Source organism: Dermacentor variabilis, chromosome 5, assembly GCF_050947875.1.
Source record: "Dermacentor variabilis isolate Ectoservices chromosome 5, ASM5094787v1, whole genome shotgun sequence".
NCBI classification, from domain to species: Eukaryota; Metazoa; Arthropoda; class Arachnida; order Ixodida; family Ixodidae; genus Dermacentor; species Dermacentor variabilis.
The window spans coordinates 167559420-167580784 of NC_134572.1; the positions used below are offsets into that span (position 1 = coordinate 167559420).

At 45.0% G+C, this 21365-nt stretch overlaps 1 protein-coding gene across 1 annotated transcript; it reads right to left on the reverse strand.

The window, feature by feature from the left end:
• Positions 1–6550: 6550 nt before the first annotated feature.
• Positions 6551–12361, reverse strand: LOC142582027 (uncharacterized). Its single transcript, XM_075691449.1, has 3 exons — positions 12262–12361; positions 11050–11242; positions 6551–6824 (listed from the first exon to the last, which is right to left on the reverse strand). Exons 2-3 carry the CDS (start codon positions 11221–11223, stop codon positions 6588–6590), a joined length of 411 nt encoding a protein of 136 aa, XP_075547564.1. The 5' UTR covers positions 11224–11242; positions 12262–12361; the 3' UTR covers positions 6551–6587.
• Between the last annotated feature and the right edge of the window lie 9004 nt (positions 12362–21365).

Genomic DNA, 21365 nt, shown 5'->3' on the forward strand with positions numbered 1-21365 from the left:
GACAAGGCGCTGACGGCATCAGCGCCTTGTCCCGTCAGCGTCCCGTCTAAGCACTGTTTATTCCCGTCCCAATGATGTACCAACCACTGCATACCAGAAGACCTTTTTAGTCCAAAATGACATTTATTCCACCTTTCATACACTTATGCCTGCTAGTCTATTCACTACCCATAAAAATTGCCGATGACCGCACGACAAATCGAGGACGTCAGACTCTTCACGGCCGGATAGCGAACGAATAACACCAATGCCTAATCGTTAAAGTGCGCATCATGCGAACGGTGACGCGTTCGAACCATCGTGTTCGTCCATTACGGGTTCCTGCTCGCATTTCGCAGGACGGCCCCGCGAGCGGTGGGCGAGCGAGCGAAACGTTCACACAGCTCCCCGAACCCAAGCCAAACAGGAAGAGCCTACTCCCTTTTGCGCCCGAGTAACCCCGCCGCTAGGTGGCGTTAGCGGCGCAAGACTCGCGCCATCTCTCGTAATATGCTGCAACCGCACCGACCACCGCCGCGCTTAGCTGCGCGAACAAGCCCGATTACAGAAGACGCGAGAGCCATGAGGGGAAAACAACATCAAGGGACGCGTGAAAGTGGAGTATACCCACAGGTGTTAATTACTGTGTCAATTGTCGTAGCTATGCTGTGTACTCTATTCCTTTATCCTGCAGAGTGCTGTTTGAATGTGCACCAACGTCAGCAGCACAATTGGCTAAAGGCTTCATCCCTTTTGCACTTGCATGCTCCTTGGGTAAAGTGTGTGCGTGTTCTGGAATTTTCGCGTACTTGACTATTGTATTGAAATGAGGACTCGTCAACAAAGGAGATAGCTGAAAGCTTCTCTAATAAGAAAAAATAATGACACGTGTGAGCTCACCTTCGATATCACTGTTAACGTTTAAAATGTGATTTTTGGATGGTACCTTGTTTTAGAATAATTTTTCTTTTCTCTTTTGTTTCGTCCTCTCTTTGTGTTTTTCTCAGCTATTTAGTTCATGTGGGAATAAAATTTAGTTCAAGTCCATGCTCTTTGAGTCTTGCTCCTTCATCGTTGTGTTTGTTTGCGTTTCAAATCAATCACGAATCTTTATCAACTGGCCTGGTTATCTACTCTACTGTAGAAGATGCATATGATTGGGGAATGTGCCGCCAACATATGCATCGGCTAGTTGCTGTGTGGATCGTTAGAGAGGCAGATTGGATCGATGTTCGATCTCTAATTGTTGTATCCGCACCTTTCACCGTACTTTAAAGGTTCTGAGAAACGCACATACTTAGCATCTACTGACGTGCAGCGAGCAAAAATGTGTATACTATCTGCGAATTTTAATCCTGTCGACACAACTACGTTCGTGTCTAGCAAATGGTAGGACAGTTTCATAGGCGTCATGCAAGCCGCCTAGGAACCATGCCGCGATGCCTCGGTGGGAGCGTCATTCTGCTGCGGATATTATGGGCTCGGCTACAGGCCACAACCTCCGCATTTGGCTAGTTCGGCGTGTAACGCAGCTTTTGTGCTGTTCTCTGAGTAGAAGTTACAGAAATGAAGATTCTCGATATAAATTAAAAGGTCCCTCTACCACTACAGCACTCCCGATAGTGTGTATCTTATGCGCAATAAACTCCGTAATAAAAACGAAGTGCTTTGAGCAGGCGTGGGCAACTATTTTTCTTCAGGGGCCGCATGCGAAGCTAGCTCCCGTATTTTGTAATATTGTTTTCACTCGACTCTTCTCGTCGACTCTGTCGAGTCGAAGCAACAGCCCGGTGCATTTAGATCCGTAACGTCATGCTACCCTGCCCGACTGCCATAGAATCAATGGGGATGCTCCCGAGTAAGCCGCGGTGGTTTTGACGTCATCACTTTGGTCACGCTGGACATGGAAATTGAAATATTGGTCCAAGTAGCATGACGTCATGAACTGGAGTGCATAGGTCTGCAATCTAGCAGGCATTCGTAGGGCGCCGGCCTTTCCATCGCTCAAGGCACGTTGCGTTTCATGAACGCTATAGACTCCATCTTTTCCCATCGTGGAACGCCTTCGAAACGGGCTCTCGGCACGAGTGTAGTGCACCGACTGAGAAACGCGGTTGATGTCGATATTATTCTTAAATGTGCCTAGGAAAAGGCCATGTATATAAGACATAAAAGGTATTTTAGTTGAATTGTCATGCTTATCAAACGACAACACGAGGAAGTGTACGTCTTTAGCTCGTCAATGCTGCCGCTGTGAGCCTTCGATTGATAGAACAAGCCGTAGCCGTCGTTGTCGTTTGGCAACAATCGCACCTCAACAGCCGAGTGCATAGTGAACGACAGTACACCATAGCTGAGAGTGGCCGCGATCATAGTGCGCGGCTGAGAAAAAGTTGCGGCCACTACGTCTGCTGCTCCTTGTTTTGTGGCTGAATTTTTTATTCACGTTGCGTCTGTTAGTCGGCGTCATTATGGATGATAATATCCGTATGTGTATTCTGACCGACTCTTCGTCATGACGAGTAAATGAGCCTCTTTATTGATTTCCAAGGACGCGGATGATGGAACGGCAAGGGGGCCCGTATTGGTTATTTTCAAGACCGAGTGCTGCTGAGAGATGTCTGATCATCGACGCAGAAAGGGGACAGAAAATATGGGTGAGTGAGCCACTTTCACGTTGAGGCACGTTACGTTGATGCCTTCTTTCCTGAAGTCACCGCCGTGGCATCGAAAAAAAAAGAACGTTTCCGGTGTGTGAAAGCATGACGGGCCTCTCTAGTTGCGGGCAATAGCACAGTAAGTGTAATATTCGAGGCTGCACAAGCTTGCGCGAAACGTTTTTGTTCGCGAATTGCAGCCAGTGGGACTTTCGGCGCGGAATCGGCGGTCGCTACCGCTTTCTTTAATCAGAAATTCAAAAGATCACGTTCGCGGGTACTTCTAAGGGTCCTTACCGTGGCATGTAAGAAATCTTTCAGCAAAGGAGAAGCGGTTTATATTAAAGATTAGCCAGGGTACATATGGTCGAGAGCTTGTATAAGTATGTAGGGCAGGTTAAAGAAAACAAGCATTCATGTTTCCGGTACTAAGGTTTAGAAGCGCGGTTTTTGGTCGGCTAGTTCAACTTGTAGCGGATATCGTCAACGAAACAGCATTGATCTCTGCGTTTCCTGTGCTTCCTCATTTCACAGTTATGTCTCGCACGCTTTTTTGATCTTTGGAGAATCCATTAGTCAGTAGTTGATTGCCACAATCACTGTGTTTCTCGGGCTACGTTTTTCAAAGTTCTTACTGGGGCACTTCCAGATGCACGTGGAACGGCCACATTTTTTAGTTGTGCTATGCCTTGTCTTTTGGTCGCTTAAATACCCTGGACTTCTGAGCACATGAGTGGTTTATGTATGTAATTTTTTTTTGTTACGTTCTGTTACTGGATGTAGGCGTTGGGCAGGCGAGCTGATGAAAAAAAAATTCGCTGAGGCTTAGCTTGGTTAAGCCTAGTCAGATGCGAAGCATATTGGTGGCTAAAGTTGGTAAGGCATGGCTGTTTTCGGTTATACTTGGTCTTTGTCGGCTAATCTCGGTAAGGCATGGCAGTTCTCGGTTATACTTGGTCTTTCTCGGCTAATCTCGGTAAGGCATGGTTATTCTCGGTTATACTTGGTCTTTCTCGGCTAATCTCGGTAAGGCATGGTTATGCACGGTTATACTTGGTGTTCTCGACTAATCTCGGTAAGGCATGGGTAGAACGTTGTCGCCGAGCCGCATACTGAGCACGTTGCTTGGCCAGACGTTCTTCCCGCTCTTCATCAGTCTCTGTAGCCCGCCGCAACCTTCGCTGCTCATTCCAACGAGCAGCTCTGTTTCCAGGAGGCATCTCACCTCGTGAGTGTCTAGCAGAGGCAAGCGCAGCTGCTTATATACCGCCGCGACGCCGCGAGCGACGGCGCGAGTTGGAGCCCCGTTTCTCCTCTGTCGTGACGTCATGGTGTCACGTGGTCAGCCTTGAAGGCGACGCCGCGAGCGACGGCGCGAGTTGGAGCCCCGTTTCTCCTCTGTCGTGACGTCACGGTGTCACGTGGTACGGCATGGGGTCACTAAAGGTCATTGAAGGCGACACCGCCGCGCCTGAGGAGCTGGGTTGAGCTCTAGTAATATGCTTCGCATAAAAAATCAACGTCAGCGCTACACAGGCTTGTGACGCACCTGAAGACATCGAATGGATATGATACCTGCCTGTTAGAACGACACCATCTCGTTTCTTGAAAGAAGAACCTAGCAACCGCAGAAGTACTTGACTTATCTGCCGAGTTTTCGGCCTATGCTTATTTTCGTAAACAGTTTTTACTATTATTTTCACATCTCACCCTATTGAGAAAACTTCGAAATAGTCATTTTGCTTCTTAGAATTTCAAGCAGGACACAGATATGCCAATATTAAAAAAATTATGTTTTACTTGTCTTTAACGAGCGTAGACGTGGTAATCACGTGTATGGCGATAACCCAATTGCGCATATTGTTTGATGGTAGAGACTTATGTCTGTATTCTGTATCCTGACATTTCGTCGTATTTGTGTCCAGCACTTTAGTAGTTAGCATTTCTCTGAAGAAAGTTTTTAGCATGAGCGTGGGTACATAATTAACTATTCCTTACTTATTTGTTGTTGATTAATGCTTTTCAGAACCAATTGTAGAAATGTGCTTTATACTGCAATTTTAGGCCTCATCATATTGAAAAAGGGTCAAGAAAAATTGCTTGTCAGCGACAAAGCAGACACTACCGCAAGGATCTTTTGTGTTTCCTCGCGAGAAATAACTGAAGGCGATTTGAAAAGCGCTCAGTAGAGCTAACTATTAGGTGGATAGTTACGTTTCCCTGGTCCGTTTAGTTAACGTTTATGCTAATTTGTAAATCGCAGTTTCTACTTCGTGCATCTTTGTAATTGTGAAATGCTGCGACGCGCTCGCCTTTCCACCAATCACAAAATCGATCAGTAGCGGAGACTAAATTGCATCGCTGGGTCTCTTTTGTGAAGCACAGGTTGTAGTATCGTGTCGAAGGGTACCGAAAGGAATGGATATTTTTTCTTTCTGTGGAAGCGTGCGTCAACACTGTGGAAGCAGGGACCGAATTCACGAAGTTTTTGATTCGTAGGCGCTGTCTGCCATTGTTCAGCCGCTTTCGCTGATTATATGTGCAATGTCGCGATTGGCAGGGATCAGCTTTTATGAACGGTTCCAGCGTAAGAACTCTTTGTGAGTACGGGCAACAGATTCGGCAGTTGTTACAGCAATGGTGATAACGCTGATCTGCGCCCGCTCAAGCACGCTGCAGTGAAACCTGAACCAAATGAAAGTTGACACGAGCGAAGCGAGTATTTAACTGTTCAGCGTGCTTATCCCGGTTGATCTTAACGCGATACATGCAAAAAAAAAGGTGGATACGTCGGCTGTATTCCCATAAAAAATTGATACATCGGACATATCCTTTTTCATTGCCTAATAAAATACACATTACATGGTGCCTACGGCAGTACTAATGGTTCTGTAAATTTCAATGTGCATGTGAGACCGAGAACGGTTACATAATTAAGATTAGATAGTACTTGATATACATTTTCACGTGAACTCTTTGAAAAGTATGTATTGTATCTGAGAAGCACGTGCTGAATATACAACCGAAAAGAAACGATGCAAAGAGAAAAATCTGACCACGTTTGTCGCCTGACAACCATAGAGAGAGAAGAAGAAACGAGAGATGTGCGGGTAGAACAACCGGAAAATGTTTGGTTTGTTACCCTTCTGCGGTGAAAAGGCAAACGGGATGTGAAGATGTAGCAACAGAGAAAGGCGGATACGGAAACGGAAATCGGCGGGCAGAAAATTAAAGTTCCACACGTCATCATCAAAGGCTATCGCGCAAGCCCGTAGACGTCAAAAAGGGTACTCGCGCTCTGGCAGCCTTTAACGCGCACGTTTGTCGTTACCACTGCTTTATTATCTTTCTTTGACAGCAGCCGACTTTCCATTGTCTCTAGCGCGGTACACAGGGGCTGTCTCTTCATTGTGCAACGCGGGCAGAGGCAAAGCAGATGTGGAATACATTCTTCACAGTCACTAAGGTCACACGTATTGCTGTCGGCCCATCCACATATTAATGAGTATGGTTAACGCGACACCAAGCCACAAATAGTAGAACACATTTTCTTCACACCTTCGATGCAGAGGCGCTGGGTAGATACTCAAGTAAGGAACCAGGAAATGTAAGTGACTGATTGTAGAACTCAGTAATTTTCACATGGCTGATAATAATAATATTTGGGGTTTTACGTGCCAAAACCACTTTCTGATTATGAGGCACGCCGTAGTGGAGGGCTCCGGAAATTTTGACCACCTGGGGTTCTTTAACGTGTACCTAAATCTAAGCACACGGGTGTTTTCGCATTTCGCCCCCATCGAAATGCGGCCGCCGTGGCCGTTTCACATGGCTAATGTGCTATCGCATGTGGTAGCGCGAAGCACAACTTCTGCGTCAGTTATGGACAGTGTAATTGATACGCATCAACCATCTTTCATGCGCAGAAGCTTTATTGTTTACAATACTTGTTTAGTCCACGGGCTTGTAGGTCTCCTTGACGGTTTTCGTGACGACGATCTTTTCGGTTGCCACGGGCTCGGTTACCACGGGCTCGGTTGCCACGGGCTTGGTTACCTTGGGCGCTTCACTGGACGGCTGTTCGGGTAGAGGAAGCTCGATGCAGGGAGTTCTCCACCAGTGGTCACATGTGTTTAGTACACGGTTGAAACGCTCACGACGACCGCACGGCATCAGGATTGGCACGCCCTGCAGTAACGTTAAGATTGTTGGCACACTCTGAGAAATGGAATAAGTGGAAACAATGAATAAGCCTAAACATGGCGTGAAAATCACACTTTTTTCAAATCGAAACGTATAATTGATTTTCGACCTGTCAAGTAACAGACTGTGCAGCTGCAGAAAAAAGGCTGTCCCAGACAGCTTGACGAATTCTTTTCTTTTAGCAGCAGGAGCTGCGGATACGCATCGTGCGTCTTGGGAAAAAGTCTTGTACGACGAAAACTGTAATACAACAGAGAAAAATTGCCTAGACACATAAAAATGTCGTAACAAAATTAACGAAAAGAAAGTGATAATTTACATGTAGGTGTTATAACGCCGCAACATGCGTATGGGTGCAATGAACTCTTATAGCATAATATTTACCTCCACGCTTATCCTGAGTGCGCCTTGCAAATTTTGGAGTGTAAGATGTTAAGAATCAAAATAAGCCATTTTATATATATGCAGAAGCGATAAAAGCGTGTACTGTAAATGTTGTTTGCCTGTGTTTAAACTAGGGTTCGGTAATTCCGTAGAGTCACCAAACCTAGCTGAATAATGATGTTCCTTTTTCCATATTTGGCCCAGATTGCTTAGGTTATTTATGTGCTTTCGGGTTTTTAGTTTAAACATAATACTGACGCGTTCCTTGTAAAGAGTCAGGACGTTAATGATTCCATTTTCTCTAATTAATTTCTTGAAGCTGGGGCTCCGTAAGGAGCATTATATATGACACAGATACATTTATATTGTACTAGTTCCTTCGTTTTGTCCCACAAAACAATATATGACAAATATAAATTTATTGTGTACTAGTTCATTCGTTTTTTCCCTCAAGCCAATGTTTGCGATAAAGCTAAATTTGTTTTCTACTAGTTGCTTCGTTTTTTTATCTCAAACCAATGTTTGCGAATGGAATACGAATCGTTCAGTGCTAAAAGCGAATTGAATCGAATTCAATGCGTAAAATTTTTCGAATAGCCTCTGAATATTAAGCAGCCTCATTGGACATTTCTTAAAGCCTTGTTGACATCAAAGTATTTTCTACATCAACTGGTTTTCGCCAACATACTACCCATTATGTCGCACGCTTCATTAAAATTCGAATAGAGTAATAAATCAAATAACCAGAATCGTAAGGAGTATGCTGGTCGTGAATTAGAGAAACGAAGGTTTAGAAAGGCGATCTGTTCATTCCCTCACGTTCTGTGCATACATTAGATAATAAAAGTAAAATTTGTGTTGACTGCATCAATCACGCGACGAAGAAAGCAGTACTCTTCTATCGCTGCGAATGGTGCCCCTATTACATGAAATATTATTTCAGGCAAGTGGACTCAAGTTTCATGCAGAGCGAACACATCTGGAGCCTCGATGACTAGTACCAAAAGATACCGAATGTCGAATGTCAAATCTGATGTAAATTCCTGCGCGAAGGATTTCGGTTTTAAAGAAAGAGTCTTGATTCTTGAACGACGAAGTGCGTACTGCACAACTCCCCGCTTTTTTTTTAAATATTTACCGTGTCGCAGGACGTATTTGTGTATCTGCGGCTTGAGTTTGCATGTTCAACCGTGCACAGGTAGCAGTGTGAGGCATTCGAAAACTATTCGTAAACAAAAATATTCGAACTATCGCGAACTGACTATTCAATTCATGGAACTAACTTAAAGGGACAGTATTCTATTCGTCTGTAATAAGTTCCGAATATTCGTACCCCGAAGAGTGCTTAAGATAGCTAACCCATGCAGTGTGGCTTCCAATTTGGCATCAATAATCTTCTTACCCGAAAAGAAGGAAAGCAAACAAGTCGTTGCTGTTTTATGAAGAGTGTAGTATGCATATTGGGAGCTCAGATCGCCGGTGATTCTCATGCCACAAGCCTCTGATGTCACGACAAGGTGACCGCTTCCTTACGTTTTGTCAGTGCTTCAACTGTATTAAACCGGAGGTTGTTCTCACAATCAGCGGAGTCATATGAAGAAACACTCAATACAGCGACACTCACATAAAACAAGCTTCGTAGGAGTGTTCTTGTGGCCATAGAGACGGGAAAAATATTTTCGAGAGAGCAATGAAAGCGGAAGGGCATGCGGTTATGGGTTCCTAATGATTTCGATACTTGGATGTTTAACGAAACAATATTTGTTACTTGCTAGTTGGTAGATCTCATGCCCCGAAGTTAAGACGCAATCAAGGGCTGAAAAAAGCTTTGCGACATGAAAGAGCGTCGTACTTGCAACTAGTTTACTGAAAGCAGATAGGATCATATTTTTAGGCGAAGGAGGCCATGTGCGCACATACGTTTACGCAACATACTCAAAGAAGTCGGCATCATTATGCAATCATACAGTAGAGAAACTGTCGTTTCTGACGCTCTTTCCTGTCCTAAAACATTTCCCCCCTTGGTTGGGCCCTAACTTCGCGGAATAAGCTGCATATTGATAGATCATGATCGAAAAAATGAAAAAGTTGTATATGAAGCAAGCTTTGCTGTCAAGTCTGGGCATTTGCGACAAACAGAAAAAAAGGCATATATTAGTTGCTCTAGCAGGCGTTGAATCTATAAGTGTAGCCTTGTGGTGGATACCATTTTGCTCTTAACAGTATGTCATTCCCTGTATTTGGTGCAAGGAATAGTTGTAATATGAAAATATTTACGTTCACTTCAAATTCTGAAGTGATAGTGTTCTAACGTTGTTGACGCTGTATATACATTCTAACCCCCATACGCTATTAGTCGTACATAAATTTCATTTATTTTGCAACGAAAACTAGGCCCATTCTATTCAGAGTATTACGGAGAAACGTTGTATGCTCGTTGCGCATATTATTTGTGCTGCTTATGCCAGTTTTCTTGTGTCGATGATTCTAACTACATTCGCCTGAGTTCTGAATTGCGGACGCTTTCAGTTATTGAGATGTTATTAATACGTTCGACGTTATAAAGTGGTAAACTGAAGAGGTGCAGTTCTTCTTGCACCGTGCAGTGGCCCAGACAAAAGGTTTTAATGCCTTCGTGGTTGAACAGGGGAATGTGTCCGCAGAATGCATTGAAGCTTTGGACGTAGGACAAGCGAAGCTCTTTTCCGGGCTCTATAAAATTGCGTTTTTGAGAGGCTGCAGTGTACTCAAAGAGGTCTTCAAATGTATGCCTCCAGCATACCTTATACTTCATACTTCATAAATATGCCTAAGGCGTTGAATTTTGTGTTGATTGCCTGTTTTTTGTATGCATAGTCATTTGAACGTAGGGAGCAAATCAGGTAGTGCACTAAGAATATGACATTAATGCATTGGCAGTTCAGTCTTCAGCAACAGTCGAAATGTTTGGGAGGACGCTAAAGCTTCGCCATTAAGAGTGGAACGCGATAGCGTTCAAAGATCGCCGACTGATTTTCTCGCTTCCCGGCAACTGCAGCTTCGTAACCCTAATTTTTTTCGGGAAAGGCTAGTGGCGAACGTTATGCGCGATGGCGAGCTTCCTGGTTCTTCTTTGTTTGGTGCTGTCGGAAGGAACCGAGCGGGCCGTACCGCTCCTACTAAGACAGACCTCACACGGCATCTGGAAGAGGGGTTTGTGTTCGAGTTTCGGCTTAATGGAAATATGCTTTCTCATATATTCAAATTCTAATCCGACGTTATCATGTCTGTAGGTTGTGTGTGAGTCGCACTTTAGTAATTTACTGGCGGATTTTACTTTGAGAAATTAAATTAGTTCAGTAACGCCTATGCGGCACGCTAAGGGCCTGCGTGGTTCGAGATGACTTTGTCGGCCGCGGACACGGTGCCGACGACGGCACCGACACCGGATTTTGTAGACACGGGACTCTTTGTGCTATCGCTTTAAGACGTCCGAATTAGCGTTCCCTAGTATGCTTTGGTTTTCGAATAACATATCAAAGTTTTCTCTTGCGCGCTAGCGCTTCAAATTAATATACTAGAGGTTTAAAACGTTGAGGTTTCATTGTAGTGATGGGTGAACTGATTTAATATGCTACTTAGGAACAGCTCTGCATTGGGGCCACGGCTACCAGTTAGGACTCTTGGTCAGGGCAGAGACAATCGAGGTGTTAAGACGTTGCTGGGAACGGCAAGTCTGTGCAGATGTTTCTTTGCTTTATTTTTCAACCCGTATACCACTATCTAACGCATATTTCAGCATATTTAACGAAGGCTGAATTCGCTATGTATGCGGGAAGATCTTCACCTGAGAACATTTGTAGTACGTGGTGCAGTCGTACGGGTTCGGCAGATGAGTGGCGTTGGCCCCCTTGTCGTCCACTTTAGGGCAGTCCTCCGATTTCTGAGCATTGACCACCGAGACCACCGCCACAGCAACGACAAATGCCACAAAAACGGGCAGCATAAGTTTATGATGCATGTCTGGTACAAGTGGCTTCCTGCAAGAAATAAACAAATAAGTATATTAATGTGGCACCCTCTGTATGATGTAAGTACCGACTGGTTGCGAAGAGAATTGGCAGTGCACGTATGTTATGGTTACAATATCACATCATGATAGGGATCCCGACATTTGCCGCAAAGTTGCTGAGCGAGTTCTATTCGAAAGACTAATGGAGGATTGCTCAGACATCAATTGAAATGCGCAAGATGTATCATCATTAATAAGATCACTAAACAAAGGAAGCTAGAGAGAAAATGTTCAAAATGAACTGAGCTAAAATTATCATTCAGATTCCCACCAACATGTAGTGGCGATTGTGTAATTGTTTTTGTATGGCTCGTAAACAAGTGTAAGTGATACACCGTTGAAGTTCACTACGTTTATGTCCTAATTACGCAACCTTTTTCATGCGAAGCTAATTCGAGCAACAATGTTCAGAATGTTATAAATGGAACTTCCTACAAATCTATACTCGGTGTGAGCGCTGTGATTCCTAAACACAGTACCAGGTTAAGGAACCTAATCTATCTAGATTAAGCTTATATCTGTTCTGACCTTACATGTATACGAAGCGGAATAATCTTTGTTGACACACAATAAGGCAATCGTTTATCTAGTAATTGTTTCCCTGAACTATCGACAAATAAGAACTCTATCCAGAATATAGAAAAATGGTACTATATAGGTTATGAGTTAAGAGTCCTGCGCGTTACGTCAAAATCTGAAGGTATAAAGACAGCGTAGCATATCTCATACCTTGAGCACTTCATGATTAACTCCACCTGAACGTGGACAGTCGAGCAAGTTAGACTTTCACATTCGTATTGCTTGCTTTTTAATATTAGGCTGTAGATTTTTGGTTGAAGCTGAGGATGCGCATAGATCATCTATATGGATTTAAGGGTCTTCAGACGTGTAGTTTAAGTCAAAACTTTCTTAGAGTGGGACCGGGAAAAGACCAAGCCAATTTTCTTCGACGTGTGATGCTAGTGAGAAGTGATCCTGCGTACTCACCTACAAATGCTCACACAGCTCCGAGTTGGTCGAGTGCGTGCTAGTAGGCGTCGGCCGGTGGTCTTATGTACTGAGCGCGCAATCAGCTGAAGTGCAGTTTCCAAGACGTCGTATTTGATAAGCGATGCATGGCTTCATTGGTGTGCGGGTTTTATAACAGCCTCAGTTTTAATGTGCGACCTTTACATCCTCGCTCGCTGGCGGGCCCGACCTGCAGTAGACTAATTTGAGAGCAGCCGTTGCGTCAAAGTTTCCCAATCGTTAAAGGCTCCGGCGGCGAGTGGCCCTTATCCGCGCGGTAGTTTGTGGTCGCAGTAAGTCAATGCTATCTCAGTGGGTCTTCTTGCGGTGCAGTGACGAAAGCGTTCACGGATGAGTGAGCAGTTTCGCACGTATTTCTGCGCCCATGCATATGCAGCCGCTTGCGTTTTATCTGGAGCACTGCCGAACTGTTGGAATAGTACTGATGAACGAAAAATTATATGCGTACTTCAGGGCTCATTTAGGGTATGAAAGACTATGCCAGAGCTCAAGAAAAGCCGCGTGAAACTTCCAAACTGCATATTCTTCCAGTAGCGTATCTGAAATGTAAACATTTCTGTGAGGTTACGCGTTCTTCTCTTTACCTAACAAGGCTTCAGTGCTGCAGACAACCGTGAAGGTGAAGAGCAGGTTAAGTTAGCACGCACGGTTGGAGAGACAGACAGACAGACAGACATCATAAAGTGTGCGAGGTATCCTAAGACTCTTAATCGCATTACAAATGAACGACGCCTGAAGAGTGCGAATTACTTGACGCCGGGCCTCTTTTTGCCCTATAAACCTTTGACCACTGTACCTTTCCAATACATTCGCTCACCCTCTGGAGCAGTTCCTTCAGTGCGGTACGATCTGCTGCTTTCAATTTGCTTGAGCTCTAGAGTTAAATACCGGCTGGAGATATGACGATGCGGTGTATAGGTGTGTAAAGAGGTATTGCCAAAGGTCATTTGCTGCACAGCGGCGTATTTTTACACTTGCGGCTGGTGAAAATTCGTGCGTGCTTCCCACCAGCGTTACTAGAACCAGCTAGATTTCCAAGCCTCCTATCCCTTCCAACGGAGCAGTGTGTCTGGAGCGGCCGTCGTAGGAACCTATAGTGCTGCAGTCCACACTTCTATTTATTCATTTATTTATTTATTTTTTTCATTTATTTATTTATTAGCGACATTCTTAAGTATATAAATTCATAGTTTATGTTCATAGAATATGTTTACCGAGGTCAATTAATCACAGGCACCCCTGATCATGAGAAGGAAATTCATAGAATAATAAAAATAGGTTGCATCGCACACGGTAGACATCGTCATCTCCTGACTGAAAGCTTAACGTTATCATTGAAAAGAAAGGTGCATAAGCAGTGCATTTTACCAGTGCTGACATATCCGGCACAGTCTTGGAGAGTGACAAAGAAGCTGGAGAACAATGAAGGACTGCTCAAAGAGCGACGGAACGAAGGATGCTAATAACCTTCAGAGACATAAAGAGAGCGGTTTGGATCATAGAGCAAATGGGTATAGCTAACGTTCTAATTGACATTAGGAGAAAAAAAATGGCGCTTGGTAGGTTATGTAATGCGCAGGTTAGATAACCGTTGGACAATTAGGGTTACAGAATGGGGACCAAGAGAAGCGCAGTAAAAGACGGCAGAAGACTAGGTGGTGCGATGAAATTGGGAAAGTCGCGGGTGCTAGTTAGAATCGGTTGGCGCAGGACAGGGGTAATTGGAGATCGCAGGGAGAGGCCTTTGTCCTGCAGTGGCCATAAAGTCCGCTGCTGCTGATGATGATGAATCACTATCGCCAAGAAAAATTATGAACTCTCGTTTGTCAAAAATTTTACCATCCCTGGTGAAAGATTTATGGAACTCCTTAACGACTGCCTCACTTCAAGCTTGGTAACCTGAGGGAAAAAAGTTAGACTGAAAAGTGTGTCATTTGTATTGGTTTTGAAGTGGCGCCTGTCCTTTGCGATATTTTTTTTACCATGGAGCTGTTACAACCTGACTGGGTTTCTCTTGACGTCCGCAGTTTCGCCGAGATGGGGGAGAGAGAGGTAAGGGGAAGGTGAAAGCAGAGTAGAAAGATAGCATCGCGCACTATTGCGACGCGGCCAAGGTGGAGTCTAGCGGGGGAGAAGGAGCGGCGCGGCGGGGACACAGGTGGTGTGACGTCATTGCTATCCGATAAAAACCCACGCGCTCGCTTCGGCGGTCCTCTTCCTCGCCGTGGAAAAAAAATTGTGCGTGCCTTTGTTAGCGCAAACACCCAAGACCAGTGGAGCTGGGGAAGCCCACAAAACGTTTGACTAAATGTTTGGTTTGGCGCTACCTTACTGGCCTTCTCCCAACTCCACAGATCTCTAGAGTTTGCGATAGAAGAGCCACGCATAATTTTAGCTGCTTGGATCGGGTTAGGGAAGAATACTTGGAAGGCCTTGTAATAAAAGGCGCTCAGATGATTATCTTTTGCTAGTTGACTGAATTCTTTGAGCAGAAAATGACTAACTTAATTGGTCTATTCGTGCAGGAAGGGCGGGGGCTGAGTTTCACGCATGAAGTTACTCAAGTTAGTGTGTAGCAGTTTCTTGATCTTGCCGTGTCTTTCACTGCAAGTCATTTGTGCTGGTATTTTTCTCCTAGAACAAGAAAAAAACGTCATTATGTTCTTTCGCCCTGCCACTGTAAGTTTGACAAATCCGGTATCGCTGTAAACCCTCTGTTAACTGCAGTCTGTGTCGTGTCACCACACAATGACATATTCATTTGAAAGACAAATTGCTAGATTACAGGCAACTGGCTATCTTAGTAATGTTCTAGTCTTTGCTGCCCAAAAGGCTCTAAAAATAAAGGAAGAAGCAATAATCATGTTCTTACATACAAAATGGAGGCAAAAATTCGTGCTTGTGCCTAATTTACACGCGTTCTTCTAGAATACAAACAATGTGTGCATCAAATTCAATGTTGATGGAGTTTCCTTTCCTCAAGAAAAAATAACAAAGAGGGCAGATCCTTTGGAAATGTTTTGTGGTGTGTGGGATTTCACGCGTGCTCTTAGGAAAAAGGAACAACAACACAGTAGTGAAAACAATCAAAAAGGCATTCGGATGGGAACAAACAGCTCTTGAAATGGTTAAAGTGAGGAGGACCGACAAGGCGCTGACGGCATCAGCGCCTTGTCCCGTCAGCGTCCCGTCTAAGCACTGTTTATTCCCGTCCCAATGATGTACCAACCACTGCATACCAGCAGACCTTTTTAGTCCAAAATGACATTTATTCCACCTTTCATACACTTATGCCTGCTAGTCTATGCACTACCCATAAAAATTGCCGATGACCGCACGACAAATCGAGGACGTCAGACTCTTCACGGCCGGATAGCGAACGAATAACACCAATGCCTAATCGTTAAAGTGCGCATCATGCGAACGGTGACGCGTTCGAACCATCGTGTTCGTCCATTACGGGTTCCTGCTCGCATTTCGCAGGACGGCCCCGCGAGCGGTGGGCGAGCGAGCGAAACGTTCACACAGCTCCCCGAACCCAAGCCAAACAGGAAGAGCCTACTCCCTTTTGCGCCCGAGTAACCCCGCCGCTAGGTGGCGTTAGCGGCGCAAGACTCGCGCCATCTCTCGTAATATGCTGCAACCGCACCGACCACCGCCGCGCTTAGCTGCGCGAACAAGCCCGATTACAGAAGACGCGAGAGCCATGAGGCGAAAACAACATCAAGGGACGCGTGAAAGTGGAGCATACCCACAGGTGTTAATTACTGTGTCAATTGTCGTAGCTATGCTGTCTACTCTATTCCTTTATCCTTCAGAGTGCTGTTTGAATGTGCACCAACGTCAGCAGCACAATTGGCTAAAGGCTTCATCCCTTTTGCACTTGCATGCTCCTTGGGTAAAGTGTGTGCGTGATCTGGAATTTTCGCGTACTTGACTATTGTATTGAAATGAGGACTCGTCAACAAAGGAGATAGCTGAAAGCTTCTCTAATAAGAAAAAATAATGACACGTGTGAGCTCACCTTCGATATCACTGCTAACGTTTAAAATGTGATTTTTGGATGGTACCTGGTTTTAGAGTAATTTTTCTTTTCTCTTTTGATTCGTCCTCTCTTTGTGTTTTTCTCAGCTATTTAGTTCATGTGGGAATAAAATTTAGTTCAAGTCCATGCTCTTTGAGTCTTGCTCCTTCATCGTTGTGTTTGTTTGCGTTTCAAATCAATCACGAATCTTTATCAACTGGCCTGGTTATCTACTCTACTGTAGAAGATGCATATGATTGGGGAATGTGCCGCCAACATATACATCGGCTAGTTGCTGTGTGGATCGTTAGAGAGGCAGATTGGATCGATGTTCGATCTCTAATTGTTGTATCCGCACCTTTCTCCGTACTTTAAAGGTTCTGAGAAACGCACATACTTAGCATCTACTGACGTGCAGCGAGCAAAAATGTGTATACTATCTGCGAATTTTAATCCTGTCGACACAACTACGTTCGTGTCTAGCAAATGGTAGGACAGTTTCATAGGCGTCATGCAAGCCGCCTAGGAAGCATGCCGCGATGGCTCGGTGGGAGCGTCATTCTGCTGCGGATATTATGGGCTTGGTTACAGGCCACAACGTCCGCATTTGGCTAGTTCGGCGTGTAACGCAGCTTTTGGGCTGTTCTCTGAGTAGAAGTTACAGAAATGAAGATTCTAGATATAAATTAAAAGGTCCCTCTACCACTACAGCACTCCCGATAGTGTGTATCTTATGCGCAATAAACTCCGTAATAAAAACGAAGTGCTTTGAGCAGGCGTGGGCAACTATTTTTCTTCAGGGGCCGCATGCGAAGCTAGCTCCCGTATTTTGTAATATTGTTTTCACTCGACTCTTCTCGTCGACTCTGTCGAGTCGAAGCAACAGCCCGGTGCATTTCGATCCGTAACGTCATGCTACCCTGACCGACTGCCATAGAATCAATGGGGATGCTCCCGAGTAAGCCGCTGTGGTTTTGACGTCACCACTTTGGTCACGCTGGTCATGGAAATAGAAATATTGGTCCAAGTAGCATGACGTCATGAACTGGAGTGCATAGGTCTGCAATCTAGCAGGCATTCGTAAGGCGCCGGCCTTTCCATCGCTCAAGGCACCGTTCCGTTTCATGAACGCTATAGACTCCATCTTTTCCCATCGTGGAACGCCTTCGAAACGGGCTCTCGGCACGAGTGTAGTGCACCGACTGAGAAACGCGGTTGATGTCGATGTTATTCTTAAATGTGCCTAGGAAAAGGCCAAGTACATAAGACATAAAAGGTGTTTTAGTTAAATTGTCATGCTTATCAAACGACAACATGAGGAAGTGTACGTCTTTAGCTCGTCAATGCTGCCGCTGTGAGCTTTCGATTGATAGAACAAGCCGTAGCCGTCGTTGTCGTTTGGCAACAATCGCACCTCAACAGCCGAGTGCATAGTGAACGACAGTACACCATAGCTGAGAATGGCCGCGATCATGGTGCGCGGCTGAGAAAAAGTTGCGGCCACTACGTCTGCTGCTCCTTGTTTTGTGGCTGAATTTTTTATTCACGTTGCGTCTGTTAGTCGGCGTCATTATGGATGATAATATCCGTATGTGTATTCTGACCGACTCTTCGTCATGACGAGTAAATGAGCCTCTGTATTGATTTCCAAGGACGCGGATGATGGAACGGCAAGGGGGCCCGTATCGGATATTTTCAAGACCGAGTGCTGCTGAGAGATGTCTGATCATCGACGCAGAAAGGGGACAGAAAATATGGGTGAGTGAGCCACTTTCACGTTGAGGCACGTTACGCTGATGCCTTCTTTCCTGAAGTCACCGCCGTGGCATCGAAAAAAAAAGAACGTTTCCGGTGTGTGAAAGCATGACGGGCCTCTCTAGTTGCGGGCAATAGCACAGTAAGTGTAATATTCGATGCTGCACAAGCTTGCGCGAAACGTTTTTGTTCGCGAATTGCAGCCAGTGGGACTTTCGGCGCGGAATCGGCGGTCGCTACCGCTTTCTTTAATCAGAAATTCAAAAGATCATGTTCGCGGGTATTTCTAAGGGTCCTTACCGTGGTATGTAGGAAATCTTTCAGCAAAGGAGATGCGGTTTATATTAAACATTAGCCAGGGTACATATGGTCGAGAGCTTGTATAAGTATGTAGGGCAGGTTAAAGAAAACAAGCATTCATGTTTCCGGTACTAAGGTTTAGATGCGCGGTTTTTGGTCGGCTGGTTCAACTTGTAGCGGATATCGTCAACGAAACAGCATTGATCTCTGCGTTTCCTGTGCTTCCTCATTTCACAGTTATGTCTCGCACGCTTTTTTGATCTTTGGAGAATCCATTAGTCAGCAGTTGATTGCCACAATCACTGTGTTTCTCGGGCTACGTTTTTCAAAGTTCTTACTGGGGCACTTCCAGATGCACGTGCAACGGCCACATTTTTTAGTTGTGCTATGCCTTGTCTTTTGGTCGCTTAAATACCCTGGACTTCTGAGCACATGAGTGGTTTATGTATGTAATTTTTTTTTTTTTGCGTTCTGTTGCTGGATGTAGGCGTTGGGCAGGCGAGCTGATGAAAAAAAAGATTCGCTGAGGCTTAGCTTGGTTAAGCCTAGTCAGATGCGAAGCATATTGGTGGCTAAAGTTGGTAAGGCATGGCTGTTCTCGGTTATACTTGGTCTTTGTCGGCTAATCTCGGTAAGGCATGGCTGTTCTCGGTTATACTTGGTCTTTCTCGGCTAATCTCGGTAAGGCATGGTTATTCTCGGTTATACTTGGTCTTTCTCGGCTAATCTCGGTAAGGCATGGTTATGCTCGGTTATACTTGGTGTTCTCGACTAATCTCGGTAAGGCATGGGTAGAACGCTGTCGCCGAGCCGCATACTGAGCACGTTGCTTGGCCAGACGTTCTTCCCGCTCTTCATCAGTCTCTGTAGCCCGCCGCAACCTTCGCTGCTCATTCCAACGAGCAGCTCTGTCTCCAGGAGGCATCTCACCTCGTGAGTGTCTAGCAGAGGCAAGCGCAGCTGCTTATATACCACCGCGACGCAGCGAGCGACGGCGCGAGTTGAGCCCCGTTTCTCCTCTGTCATGACGTCACGGTGTCACGTGGTCAGCCTTGAAGGCGACGCCGCGAGCGACGGCGCGAGTTGAAGCCCCGTTTCTCCTCTGTCGTGACGTCACGGTGTCACGTGGTCAGCCTTGAAGGCGACGCCGCGAGCGACGGCGCGAGTTGGAGCCCCGTTTCTCCTCTGTCGTGACGTCACGGTGTCACGTGGTATGGCATGGGGTCACTAAAGGTCATTGAAGGCGACACCGCCGCGCCTGAGGAGCTGGGTTGAGCTCCAGTAATATGCTTCGCATAAAAAATCAACGTCAGCGCTACACAGGCTTGTGACGCACCTGAAGACATCGAATGGATATGATACCTGCCTGTTAGAACGACACCATCTCGTTTCTTGAAAGAAGAACCTAGCAACCGCAGAAGTACTTGACTTATCTGCCGAGTATTCGGCCTATGCTTATTTTCGTAAACAGTTTTTAGTATTATTTTCACATCTCACCCTATTGAGAAAACTTCGAAATAGTCATTTTGCTTCTTAGAATTTCAAGCAGGACACAGATATGCCAATATTAAAGAAATTATGTTTTACTTGTCTTTTACGAGCGTAGACGTGGTAATCACGTGTATGGCGATAACCCAATTGCGCATATTGTTTGATGGTAGAGACATATCTGTATTCTGTATCCTGACATTTCGTCGTATTTGTGTCCAGCACTTTAGTAGTTAGCATTTCTCTGAAGAAACGTTTTAGCATGAGCGTGGGTACATAATTAACTATTCCATACTTATTTGTTCTTGATTAATGCTTTTCAGAACCAATTGTGGAAATGTGCTTTATACTGCAATTTTAAGCCTCATCATATTGAAAAAGGGTCAAGAAAAATTGCTTGTCAGCGACAAAGCAGACACTACGACAAGGATCTTTTGTGTTTCCTCGCGAGAAATAACTGAAGGCGATTTGAAAAGCGCTCAGTAGAGCTAACTATTAGGTGGATAGTTACGTTTCCCTGGTCCGTTTAGTTAACGTTTATGCTAATTTGTAAATCGTAGTTTCTACTTCATGCATCTTTGTAATTGTGAAATGCTGCGACGCGCTCGCCTTTCCACCAATCACAAAATCGATCAGTAGCGGAGACTAAATTGCATCGCTGGGTCTCTTTTGTGAAGCAGAGGTTGTAGTATCGTGTCGAAGGGTACCGAATGGAATGGATATTTTTTCTTTCTGTGGAAGCGTGCGTCAACACTGTGGAAGCAGGGACCGAATTCACGAAGCTTTTGATTCGTAGGCGCTGTCTGCCATTGTTCAGCCGCTTTCGCTGATTATATGTGCAATGTCGCGATTGGCAGGGATCAGCTTTTATGAACGGTTCCAGCGTAAGAACTCTTGGTGAGTACGGGCAACAGATTGGGCAGTTGTTACAGCAATGGTGATAACGCTGATCTGCGCCCGCTCAAGCACGCTGCAGTGAAACCTGAACCAAATGAAAGTTGACTCGAGCGAAGCGAGTATTTAACTGTTCAGCGTACTTATCCCGGTTGATCTTAACGCGATACATGCAAAAAAAAGGTGGATACGTCGGCTGTATTCCCATAAAAATTGATACATCGGACATATCCTTTTTCATTGCCTAATAAAATATACATTACATGGTGCCTACGGCAGTACTAATGGTTCTGTAAATTTCAATGTGCATGTGAGACCGAGAACGGTTACATAATTAAGATTAGATAGTACTTGATATACATTTTCACGTGAAGTCTTTGAAAAGTATGTATTGTATCTGAGAAGCACGTGCTGAATATACAACCGAAAAGAAACGATGCAAAGAGAAAAATCTGACTACGTTTGTGGCCTGACAACCATAGAGAGAGAAGAAGAAACGAGAGATGTGCGGGTAGAACAACCGGAAAATGTTTGGTTTGTTACCCTGCTGCGGTGAAAAGGCAAACGGGATGTAAAGATGTAGCAAGAGAGAAAGGCGGAT

Bases quoted from the DNA above. Each gene is read 5' to 3' on its own strand.
- LOC142582027 (XM_075691449.1), bottom strand. From the start codon at position 11,223: ATGCATCATAAACTTATGCTGCCCGTTTTTGTGGCATTTGTCGTTGCT. The intron at 6,825-11,049 runs GTGAAGATCTTC...ACGTTACTGCAG, and splicing joins CGTACTACAAATGTTCTCAG to GGCGTGCCAATCCTGATGCC.